The 13417-nt window shown below is 40.2% G+C and overlaps 2 protein-coding genes across 2 annotated transcripts in view; one reads left to right on the forward strand and one right to left on the reverse strand.

The window, feature by feature from the left end:
* LOC129769762 (uncharacterized) overlaps positions 1-13417 on the reverse strand; it is a 125004-nt gene that overhangs the window by 54936 nt on the left and 56651 nt on the right. The gene's annotated exons all lie outside the window — the stretch shown is intronic.
* LOC129769759 (phospholipid-transporting ATPase ABCA1-like) overlaps positions 1-13417 on the forward strand; it is a 37287-nt gene that overhangs the window by 4398 nt on the left and 19472 nt on the right. Inside the window, exons 5-6 of the mRNA XM_055772213.1 lie at positions 4423-5776; positions 5834-6143. Coding sequence (XP_055628188.1) covers positions 4423-5776; positions 5834-6143 — 1664 coding nt within the window. The remainder of the gene's footprint in view (positions 1-4422; positions 5777-5833; positions 6144-13417) is intronic.

The raw sequence follows: 13417 nt of genomic DNA on the forward strand, positions 1-13417 counted from the left end.
GAAGGCTTCCAGCTCGCCGATGATGCGCCTAGCCTTAGTCGAATTGAGTTTACTTGCGTATGTGTGAGCTCGATGAAGAGGACGAAGTGCCATCTGGCTTTTAACAACGTAAATAAATTCGTCCTGTTTGATAAACGAACGATGGATCAATTATTTGGCATTGTTTATATAAAAATACAAATATTGCGATTTAAAATAGAAGATATGGGTGAAAATTGGATATTTGTATTTTTTCAGGCCAAATTTGTACAAAAAATACAAAAACCAAATTATCAAAAAAAAATGCATAGGACCTCCCTAATCGGTATAAAATATAAAGTAATCGGTATACTAGCGGTATCATATATAGTAAACGATCTATTCTCGTGCCTACCAAGTTTTTTGAGTATAAATTAATTAAAATCGGTCGAGCAGTTTCGGAATTCGACCACGAACATCGTGACAAGAGATTTTTATATCTCTCTCTCTCTCTCTCTCTCTCTCTCTATATATATATATATATATATATATATATATATATATATAAATGTTCTGTTCGTTTGTGTACGCGTCAAAAACTCGAAAAGTACGGAACCGATTGAGCTCAAGGCTGGACACAATATAAAATCCACTTCAAGGAGTGTTTTTAAGGCATAAAAAAATTGGACAATTGGAAGAAAAATGACTTTATATATGACGTTTCTGCGTTTCTGAAATTGAGATTCTAATGAAAATCGACTATTCAGTAATGCATATGTGTTCTATGTGATGGAAACTTCTTTTTTCCACGTGTTTGACAAAATCATGAACTGAAATTATGTTTCGAAGTGGTGATTTACTAATTTATCGATCATCTATCTCTATCTCTATATATAGAAAAATGTTCTGTTCGTTTGTGTACGCGTCAAAAACTTGAAAAGTACGGAACCAATTGAGCTCAAACTATGATACAATATACAAAACAACCAAACACATCTACGATTGTTGTTACAACATAAAAAATGAAAAATTCAACTCAGCCATGCAACCACAATGTGCCACAGCAAAGCGTGGCAGGGTACAGCTAGTATATAGATATATTTCAAGGGATAGCAGCGTTAAAAATGATAAATATAGTCTGACTACCCTTCCTTGAGCATCTAGCTAGCTAAATATTCACATAGTGTTGCACTTGCTGAATCATTCGCTTTGCGTAGTTTGCATGATTCTGCTGCTTCATGATGCATAGAGAGGTTCGATATGTGATATGAACTTTCTGCACCGAAACCGTTCATGACAATGACTTTTGTAAGATCATAATTTGAACAAACGAAAGCGAGTTATTCAGCGAAACGATCAACCGGCAAACACTGTTAGAGGCTCTTGAACGTGTTGGGTGTCCATAATGTGAGTATTAACTCGCGATTATGCTGATGATTTCCACGAGTATGCTCAATCACTGGCTTTCACATAAATTTAATTAGTTTTTCAGTTCTCAGAAAATTTATTTCCATTATTGATTGCAACTTAAGGAGGGACCCCGGTCTGGAAAATCGAAAAAAAAAATGATTTTTTGTTTCTTGCATTTTTGGGAAGCTTATGCCCTCAGAAATGTTGTCCTAAAAGGATTTTTTGATATTTGATTTCGTTGGACAGTTACAGCCAAAAGTATGAAGTCACCTCAAGGGATATAGTATTGCTGTACGAATTTTAAAACGCGTTTTTCTCGAAATTATGTTATTTCAACTGGTGGTATCGATATCTCAGTATCTACTCGATCGATTTGGCTGAAATTTTTTATCAGCATGTAAAAATTAATTATCTAAGGCGTTACATATCCGTTTCTTTGATATCCATTTTTTTGGTTTTTTTTTGAAAATTGCTATTTACAAGTTTTTTATGAAGAATATCTAACTTTGAACAAAAAGGGCCGCCGTTTTGGCAATTTTTCGAATTTTCAAAAACCCCTTTGTAACGCTTTAGGTATTATCCTGAAGTTTCAAAATATCCTTTGAATTTGTTCAACGACACCCCGTTACTTCATAACCGATACCACCAGCAAGGTACCGATTTTCAGACAGCATCTACGCATCCAGCTGTCAACAGCGTCATAATAATTAGTCGTGCTCTCAAAAAATGAAAAATACATCTTCGAATATACCTTAAACAATAGCCAAAATACACGAACAATTCACTTTATTCGTAACATCCGAAAAAATCCACGAAAATTCATTATTTTCCAACCTTCCAGACAAGCCCCCCCCCCTAAAATGAAACACGCATATTAAACCTAGGACTACGTCTTCCTTTTTGCACAGGGAGATAAGTTTGGGAATTTCGGTTGCAGCGGTGGCAACTTTCAATGGTAGAACACAGCTCTCATCGTAGTAAAACATCTTTTTCACATCCAGTGTGATGTCCTTTGATGCCATTTCTACCCAGAAAAATGCTCGCCAGGGAAAAAGCCCGGAAACTCTCCAAAATTTACACAGATCCTTTCCCGTCTATAGAAAACGATTACTAAAAGAATAAATAAATAATAAATTCGAAATTAGGTAATACAGCTTTAACGCATGCTGTTGGCTGATCGCTGTCTAGAGTGAATCTATAAAATGGAGTGAGAAAGAGAATGGACGAGTTTCATGCCAACTCGTCTGGCCGTTGGCAGCAACATCTCAGATTGCAGTGAAACGTTGTGGGTGTAAAGACATTGGCCATTCAAGCAACTTTGCATACTTGAAATCATCAAAAAAGAATTAGAATTAGGGCCAAAGTTTTTTCTCGTAAATACTCGTAAATTTTTCCTCCAAAACGTTTTCTAATTCTCAAAAAAAATGTATGAATAGGCCTTTTTTTAATGTTTCAATTTTATTTTTTTTTAAATTGAATGTAGTTTAAATTTATGATTCATATAATTGCTCACGTGTTCGCTCGCAACAATAGTTTTGAGTTATAATTTTTTATAAAAAAAATAACAAAAAACTTTAACCCTTCTCAAAATGTACTCTAATTCTTTTTTGACGATTTCAAGTATGCAAAGTTAATTGAATGACCAATGTGTTTACAATCACAACGTTTCATTGCTATCTGAAAAGGTGCTGCCAACTCCTAAGACGAGTTGACATGAAATCTGTCAACGAGAAAGAGAGAGAGAGAGAGAGAGAGAGAGAGAGAGCAAGTTTAATCATAGAGGTTTTAAAAAAACTCAAGCTTAAAATTATTCATCCATACTCTCGGCGAATTTGACTTCACATCAGTTAATGGAGGTTCTGAGCAGCCCTATGATGTTTAATGAAGTGTTTAGTTCTCAATATAGCATTCATAGACGTGGCTGAGTTGCGATTTGAAATCTTAGTATTGTTGTTGTTATAATCTTAGAAAATTGATTGACGTCCGACGAGAAGTGAAGTGTAGTAAACATGTTACTAACGAGGTTCCGGAGCATCGAAAATGCAAGCGAACCGTTTATTTTTTCAGGCACCCTGTGTTTGTCTATCCATTGTGCGCATAGTCGTTTTCTATAACAGTGGGTTCATTCCATGGAGCGCTTCTTTATTGATTTAAAGTAATAGAACTGAGCTTGAGTTTCAGCTTAGGTAGACTGTACACTTCGTAGTTGCTCTCGGTGATTGATCTTAACCAGCGAAATTTCACAAAGAACACACCGAATTACGCTTGGGGGTAGCAAACCATTCTCATTGTACTAGTTTCGGTGATTCGAACTTTAAATAGTCAATAACGACGAAGGTCACGTCCTGACAGTCACCATGGGAAGGGAAGGAATGTTAGTTTGATATTTGCGGCCAGGCGCGTCACCTCTATAGTGTGGTTCGCTTGCGATTATCATGGAAAGAAAAATTGCTTGTGGGAATGGGTAAGAAGAAGGATTCACTGTGGTGAGTGATGTGATTCTAAAAACGCGAACTCTCAACAACTAATCGGCGAAACCAGATTTCGAAAATAATATTCATTCTGACCTGAGGAGGTCACTGAGAAAATTCCTTTAAAACCCTCAAACTAAATATTTTCGGGGTTTATCCATTTCTTTCTTTGCGTAATAACCATGGATAACAGCTATTACAACCATCCTCCTTAGGGGCTCTGGACCCTCTGCTCTGGTTCTCAATAGTTTCAGGTTCGTTTTGGGAAATGCTGCTATAGAGTCCCGCCATTCGCAGGCGGAGTTCCTGACCAAGTTGGATTTGGGATTTGAGTGTTCAAAATCATTTCAAATTCAATTCCTTCACTCGAATCACATAAAAAAAACATCACTGAAGGAGGATCAAAACAGATGTCCAAACCTTACAGAAACGACCATTATAGAGCTGCTATAAAAAGGGCAGTAATTCTAGAGCTATGTCCGTTTTCATTTCCAATTGTTTTTTCCAAAATTTATTGAGAATGTAGAGAATACCGTGGAAAAACAACCCTTACTGAAGGTTTCCTTTTTTTTATTAATTTCAGATTTATCCGACAATGTACAAGAATGCTCGAGAGCAAATATAGAGGACGAACCAAAAGAACTTCCAGCTCGAATTGAAATCAAAGCTTTGCGGAAAGTGTACTCAAACAAAAAGGTAGCCGTCGAGGCGTTGAGCTTCAACATGTTCGAGGGTCAAATAACGGCTCTGTTGGGACATAATGGAGCTGGCAAAACCACTACGATGTCCCTGTTGACGGGCATGAAACGCCCAACCTCCGGAACGGCTCTAATCTGGGGTAACGATATCCGGTGCGATATGAAAAAGATAAGACATTCGTTGGGTTACTGCCCGCAGCATAATATTCTGTTTGACCGATTGACGGTCGCGGAGCATTTATACTTTTATAGCAGATTGAAAGGACTTTCCCGGGTTCAGGCGAAGTGTGAGATCAACAAATACGTCAACGCACTGGAGCTTGTGGATAAGGCGAATGTAATTTCTGTGAGTCTGTCAGGTGGTATGCAGAGGAAGCTGTGCGTTGCAATCGCATTATGTGCAGGATCCAAAGTAGTAATTTGTGATGAACCCTCATCGGGTATGGATCCGACGGCTAGAAGAGCTTTGTGGGAGCTGTTGATTGCTGAGAAAAGCCGAAGAACACTTATTCTTTCAACACACTTTATGGACGAAGCCGATATGCTCGGGGATCGCATCGCCATCATGGCCGAGGGTAAATTGAGAGCAGTGGGGTCTTCATACTTTTTAAAGAAAAAGTTTGGTGTTGGGTACAGACTGATATGTGTTAAAACATCACAGTGTGATGCGGAAGCCGTCACCGATCTTCTTCGGAAATATATTGCCGATATTATGGTGGAAACTAATGTCGGTTCGGAATTGTCATACCTTCTGCATGAGGATTACGCTCACCGTTTCGAACCTATGTTAGCAGAATTGGAAAATAATTTGCATAGCTTGAACATTCTTGATTTCGGAATTTCGCTAACAACTTTAGAGGAAGTGTTCATGAAAGTAGGTTCAGATTCGATGGCTATGAGTGATGCTGTGAGCGTTGATAGCATTGCAACGACATCGACAGATCTCGAGTCGATTTGCAGTGAAGATGATTACGAACTTCTGGAGGGTTTTAGGTTATTCCTTTGTCAGCTCCAAGCACTGTTTCTCAAAAAGATTTATCAAGCATATAGAAATTGGTTCCTTTTCATCATGCAGATAGCCATCCCGATTTTATTTGTCTCCGTTACTATAGTTGTTGTGCGAGCATGGGTTGGCTCTAGGGATATGCCAGCAAGGGTGCTATCTATGACGGGATACAACCCATCCATTACACTCGTGCAAACTGATCCAGAGGAAGAAATGTCTTACTTGACAAAAAGGTGCGGTTTAGCACTGTTTCTGTCATACAATTTTTTATCACATAAACTTTTTTTCAGTGTGCTTAACAACTTTTTAAACTATTTTGGCCAAACAGAAAGTCGTCATATAAACATAACTCAGGATAATATCGCTCAAACGTTTCTTAATATTGCAACCGAGCATCTGGTGAAGGCGAATAGAAGATTCATCATTGGAGCGAGTATTCTCGAGGATAACATCACAGCCTGGTTCAACAATGAGGCACTTCATTCCCCAGCAATTTCGTTGAATGTGATGCATAACGCATTGCTTCGCACATTTGCACTATCGGATGAATACAGGATTGATGTCACAAACCATCCACTTCCGTATAAGGCTGAGACGAAGGTAAGCTTGGTTGCAATTGTGATCGGAAATATCTTTGTTTCTCACAGAAAATAGTTTTTTTTATCCCTTTTGTTTATTTTAGGCTCATTAGCATTTTAGCTGTAACAGAGACGAATTTTAATCGTGTACTTGTCACATGTTTATCATATCTATAATTAGCACATTACACAGTTGCCATTTTTCGGCGTTAGAGTATTCCCTTCTATACCATTGCATATGAGCTTGAGCTTGAGCTTGAGCTTGGGTAGACTGTACAATTCGTAGTTGCTCTCCGTGATTGACCTGAACCAACCAAATTGCACACAGAACACTCAGAATGACGCTTGGGACTAGCAAATCATTCTCGTTGTGCAATTTTCGGTGATTCGAGCTTTAAATGGTCAATAACGACGCCGGCCACGTCCTTACAGTCACCAGGGGAAGGGAAGGAATGTTAGTATGATATTCGCCGCCCGAAGGCCAGAAGGGTCGCCTCTATAGCGTGGTTCCCTAGCGTTTATCATGGGAGGGATAGTTGTTAGTGGGGAGAGGTAAGAATCAGGATTCACTGAGGTAAGTGATGTGATTATGTGAAAGCGAACAATCGACGGAACGAGAAAATGAAATTTCGAAAATCCTATGTGTCTCAACGTGCGGCAGAAATTATCTCTAGGTATCCTGAGAAGGAAAACCTGCAAAATTGATTGGACCGACTATATATTCTATTATTTATTGCACGTATTTTTTATTGAAATCCAATCGTGACGGCGGAGAGTTTTCTTTGGGAAACCAAAGAAGGTAACCGAGAGAACAGCTCCAAAACTAATAATTCTAAATTCATTACGCGTCTTCTTTATCGACCTCCAATCCCGACGATGAAGAGTTGTCTTTGGGAAACCTGAGAAGGTAACCGAAGTCACGAGTACTATTTATAGAACTCCAATAACGATGGCGGAAAACTGTAGATTTCAAATATTATTTCCTGAAGCTGAAATTTGTAGTCTCAAACTTCAGATTGAAAATTTAAATATCGAATTCCGAATAACAAATCTAAAATACTCAATTTCGAATTTTCAATGCTTTAAATTTTATATTTCAAGCCTATGTTTTAATTATAAATTTAATTAAAAAAAAATAATTTAATAAATTATAAATTTTTTTTAACTTCAAGTTCTAATTCCGAAATTTCATTATCTCACATTCTATTCTTGCCCATCTTGCATTGTGCTTCCCAAGGGTTCGGCAAGTGAGCCAGCAGCTACCACATTTACACACATTTTCTATCTCACTCTCATTCTCAAATAGTTCCCTCTCCGGAAAAGCTGCCAGTCCTTCCTAAAGAGAATCACATTCATTAATTCTAATTATCAGTCAGCTCGCGCAGTCCGAAGCCGCCGGACGCAAAGTTGTTCGTGTCCGTTATTGTGTTGGAACAATACCGTTATCGGTTTCGCTGAAGTGATTGTGTCGCTCTAACGGTGTTTTCTTTATTGCGAGAGTGAAGTGATAAGTAATCACAACCAGCGGGAGGGAGAAGTCCTCCACTGCGGGCGCTGTGAGCGTGTGCCGTTCCTCGTCATCGTATTGTGGTGCGATACACCATTGCTGTTGTGCCAAGCGATCATCACGTGGTTCGATTGGAGCACCGTTACAAATCATCCGCACCGTGCGCTTCAAGTATTTTAGTTTATATATATATATTAGGTTAAGGATTTAAAAAAAAAAAAAGAAAAAGTATAATTGTATATCTGCCATAATGGCAGAGTGCGATCCTCTTGATATGGACATTGAATCTGATGTTTCCTCCTCACTAACTACTGGGAAGTCGCTTAAACGCGTTCCCCCCTCAGACGATGTCTTTTCAGAGGAAGAGTTAATCAACCTCAACAAGCCCCCTTCAAGAAAATTGGCAAACTTTTCCACTTCGCCCCCTCAATCTCCCGCTCCCGCTTCCGATTATCTCCCGAACTTGCCTCCCAGCCCAACTGTTCCCGCTCCCGCTCAACAATCGACCTCGTCCTCCCCCTCAGTTGTCCCCTCTCCGCGTGTCAAGGTCTATCCAGAAGATGCATCTGGATCTGGCCCATGGGTTGTTTTCTTCCGGCCAAAACCCAACGGGAAATCGCTCAACGTCATTCAGATCATGAAAGATCTGACAAAAAATTATTCCTCCGTGGTCGAAATTAGAAAGGTTCGACCGAACAAACTGCGTGTTGTCGTGGCTGATCGGAAGCAAGCTAACGAGATTGTTGTCGACAATAGGTTCGTACTAGAATATCGCGTCTATGTGCCCTGCCATAACGTAGAAATTTCGGGGGTGATCACAGAAACGGGTCTGACGAGCGCATTAATAAAAGAGGGAGATGGCAGATTTAAAAAGCTCCCTTTGACGAAAGTTAAAATTTTGGACTGCCATCAATTAGGAAAAGTGTCCCAGGAAGAGGGAAAAACAAAATTCACGCCGTCCGACTCGTTTCGAGTAACTTTTGCTGGTTCCGCCCTCCCTGACTACGTTATGGTGGACAAATTGAGGCTTCCGCTGCGTCTCTTCGTGCCAAAGCCCATGACTTGCAACAAATGCAAGTCAGTTGGTCACACAGCAGACTACTGCGCCAACAAGGAGCGCTGTGCCACTTGCGGAGAGCAACATGTGGGCAAATCCTGCAGTGCGACTGAGCATAAGTGTCCATATTGCGGGGGGACCCCACATGAGCTCTCAGCTTGTGAAAATTACAAGAGTCGCTGGGAGAAACAGAAGCGCTCTTTAAAGGAACGCTCGAAACGCACTTTTGCGGAAATTTTAAAGGGCGCTTCTCCACAGGCCCAACAACAACAACATCCAATCTCCTCACACAATATCTTTTCCACGTTGCCAGTTGACGAAATGGAAGCGGACACAGCTCACGGGGGTACACCGTTTATTTCCCAAGGGAATCCCCGGCGCAAAAATGTGACCACTCCCAAAATTCAATCACAAGTCCCTCCGGTGATATCCCCTGTTAGCTTGCCTAAAAAAACGAGTGCAGCGGACAAGCAAAATCAGGTTCCTCCTGGCTTCCGTGGGAATAGTTCACCTTCGAACGACCCAGCACTCGAGGGGACATCAAAAACCCCAACTGTCCCTATTTTTCCGTCCAGCTCAACTTCCCAATCGGGATTTATAAAGTTGTCTGACCTTTTGGATCAAATCTTCAAGTGTTTTAACGTTTCCGACTCCATCAGAACCATTGTCATTTCAATGCTTCCAGTATTAAAGACAATTTTGCAACAATTGATGCAAACATGGCCCCTCCTTGCAATGATTATCTCTCTTGATGTCTAATTCAAATAGAGAGGTCGGAGATATCACTGTTTTACAGTGGAATTGTCGTAGTCTTATCCCTAAATTGGATACATTCAAATTTTGACGTAGGACTACGTCTTTCATTTCTATACCGGGGTGTAAAACCAAAGTTTCGAGAACGAAAGCGTTACGCTGGAGACCGAGATTTTGAGCGTTAATAGCTCTTAAACAACTGAACGAAATGGTATGATAAACACTTCATTTGAAAGATAAAATGTCTACGCGTTACTTTTTCATCCAAAAACTTGTTTCAATAGTCTTAAAATTGCTTTCAAAACAGGCTATTGAAATCACCAATCGGTATATAAGCGAGCGCCGCTCGTAAACCCACTCAGTTATGATTGAACAGCGATTGGAGCATGTTGTCGCTGTTGTTGTGAAGCTAATTTCGTTTATCATGAAAACGCTGATGAACGGTGTCACCAAGAGCCTGTTTGTGCACCTAAGGCCAAAAGGGAATCCATCAGGAGGAGAGTGATGCCACGGTTTCGCTTGAAACATCGGAGCAGCCGCCACACACACATACACACACACATACACGCGCGGAATTCTCGTTGCTATCATCGTTGCTGAAAAATAATCTGCCAGTTCCCCTGGGAATTGAAAAATACATTCATGCGAAAGAGTTTATTTTAATGTTTTCTATCCATATAACACTGCAACCAAATACATTTGGTTTTGTTATTTTCCAATCAATCGCAATTAACAGGAAAGCTTCTGAATAATTTTTTTCCCCATCAGTGGAAATTTTCGTATCCAATATTGGATGCATAACATGAAAAACGGAAAATGTTTCACATCGCGAAAATCAAGTCATTTTCGAGCGATTATTTGCTTTCTACTCATATAATGCTGTGACCAAATACATTTCGTTTTGGATTTTTTCAATCAAGTGCGATCAATGTAAGACCACGTCTTTCGGCAATTTATTAGAGGTGCAATGAATCTTTAGGAATTCCCGCTCTACGCGCACTGGCAAACAATGTTTACTCAACAATTTCTCAAACGAGAAATGGGTGTTGTGAGAAAGGATTAGCGAACGCGAAAACGACAAACGGGAGAAAGATACGTTTGGAGGTTGAAGGAAATTGGCAGAAAACTTCTTCATTCTATCATTCAAATAATGTGATTCATACCACATCGTTTTGCCAGAAAGAGATTATTAATGTTCAAAGGAGGAATCGAGTCCTCCGAGGAAATTACCCAGCGCAAATTAGAGTCGACTATCGGATGCGGCATTCGTACACAAATAATTTTATAATGCAGTTTCACCAAAGTGATTTCTTCGGATATATTCACTACATCATGTCATGTATTTCATATTATTCATTAAGAAATCCATATCCATGGCACCTATCGGTAACGAATTATTATCGAAACCACGATTTTCGCTAAATGCTCCTTTCAGTTCGGCCTGTAAAAAACTTTTCTGTACTCTAATCCATCAAATTTGGAGCCCTGAAAAGGGCCGTTGATTATATGCTAAGCTAATATAGCACGCTCTCCTCGGATACGATGGGCCAGCTGGATGTCCTTGGGCATGATGTGACGCGTTTTGCATGGATAGCACACAAATTGGTATCTTCGAATAAGCATCCTGCAGCGTCAGAGCCGCGGAACTTTGGAAGCGCAAGTCGGTTTTGAAGTCCTGAGCAATTCCACGATCCAAATGCTGCAAAGGTAGCTGCGGATCAGCAATTCGGTCGACTTCTGATAGCGACGAATTTCGTGCGAAGTTCCCGGTCGATAGCGATGTGGCTTCTCCACCTATCCTGCTACTGGTGCGCTTATCCGAGCTGACTTCGTGTGCCTTACCACCGAATGACTAACGAGCTGTCTGCGAAAGACTAACGAGCTCGAGTCCTCACGGTGCGAGAGTAGAGTAAGAAATGAACGAAAGCAAAGGAAGCGTCATTTTATAAACCATAAAAGTATAGAATCTAAATCCCACCCTTATTATATTCGTGAGTATACAGTAAGCTTATACAATAAAGAGGGTGGGGTTTACATTCGATTCTTTTATGTTTTATAAAATGACACTTCCCTTGCTTTCGTTCATTTCTTACTCTACTCTCGCACCGTGAGGACTCGTTTGTTTGGGACCAAGCAGATAGCAGGTTAGTCTTTCAGTGGTAAGGCACACGAAAGCAGCTCGGATAAGCGCACCAGCCGCCGGATAGGTGAAGAAGCCACATCGCTATCGACCGGGAACTTTGCGTGAAATTCATCGCTATCGGAAGTCGACCGAATTGCTGATCCGCAAGCTACCTTTGCAGCTTTTGGATCGTGGAATTGCTCAGGACTTCAAAACCGACTTGCGCTTCCAAAGTTCCGCGGTTATGACGCTGCAGGAGCCTTATTCGAAGATACAAATTTGTGTGCTATCCACGTAAAACGCGTCACATCATGCCCAAGGACATTCAGCTGGCCCGTCGAATCCAAGGAGAGGGTGCTATATTAGCTTAGCATATAATAAACGGCCCTTTTCAGAGCTCCAAATTTGATGGATTAGAGTTCAGAAAAGTTTTTTGCAGGACAAACTGAAACGAGAATTTTCGTTTGGATGCCATACAGCATCGAGAAAATTCCGGAAAGATCTAATCGTTGCTGAAAAATAATCTGCCAGTTCCCTGGGAATTGAAGAATACATCCATGCGAAAGAGTTTATTTTAATGTTTTCTAATTATATGGCGAACACAGCGACCAAATACATTTGATTTCGTAATTTTTCAATCAAGTGTAATTAGCTGGAAAGCTTCTGAAGATTATTCTTTCCCATCAGTAGGATATTTTCGTATCCAATAATGGATGCATAACATGAAAAACGGAAAATGTTTCGTATCGCCAAAATTATATAATTTTCAATCGATTATTGCTCAGTCGCCGAAATTTTCATACTCAGAGAGTTCATTCTCCTCTAGTTTGCCTTCCAAATTGCCATCGTAAACCACACCTTCTCTCGATTCAATCACGCACGAAAAGCATACTGAAATGATATTTTGGTGGTGAAATTCATTTTTCGTGAGGCGTCGTGCACAAATTATGTAACGCGATAAGGGGGGAGGGGTTAGATGTTGCGTTACGAAAGGGGGGGGGGGGAGGTTCAAAATCCGGATTTTTGCGTTAGGTAATTTGTGCACGACGCCTGAGGACATCGACAAGACAACATCGTTTCTGAACGAGCTGAACGGCGAGGGATCGAGGTATTCATTACCTGGCTTGACCTGACCTGAAATGCAATCAGTTTGTTTTAACTGTGAGGGAGCGCAGAAAAGCCGATCGATCAGAAGGAGAAGAGAAGGTGACCAAGAGAGTATCAGCATCGAAATACGGTTCCTCGGGAAGACATAGAAGCAGCCGCCACACACACACACATACACGCGCGCAACTCTTTTTGTTTGCTGGTTATCGAGAGGAAACCTGGAAAGAAATGATCGTTGCTGAAAAATAATCTGCCAGTTCCCCTTGGAATTGAAAATTACATTCAAGCGAGTTTATTTTAATGTTTTCTATCCATATAATACTGCGACCACATACATTTGGTTTTGTGATTTGTCAATCAAGTGCAGTTAACAGGAAAGCTTCTGAAGATTATTCTTCAGAACAAGGTTTTTTGTATCCAATATTGGATGCATAAAACCTTGAGTCTTCAAAGTAACACTCTCGTTTTTGAAGTCACCCAAATATTTATTTATTCATTCATTCAGGATGGATTTAGATTCAACTTCAAACAAATGATCTCTAAATCAACGATAGTCCTACGTCACCCTTGCGGTTATACCATATATATAACCCACTTCCTGTTTTTAATTCATAAGTTCAATTGTGATGTTTTTGCTCTGTCCGAAACTTGGCTTTCTTCGCGAGATGATCTCTCTTTCCATGATTTCAATATTGTACGCTTGGACCGTGATGACAGATACGGAGGGGTGCTATTGGGGATCAATAAGTG

This window comes from Toxorhynchites rutilus, chromosome 2 (genome assembly GCF_029784135.1).
Source record: "Toxorhynchites rutilus septentrionalis strain SRP chromosome 2, ASM2978413v1, whole genome shotgun sequence".
In the NCBI taxonomy this organism is placed as follows: Eukaryota; Metazoa; Arthropoda; class Insecta; order Diptera; family Culicidae; genus Toxorhynchites; species Toxorhynchites rutilus.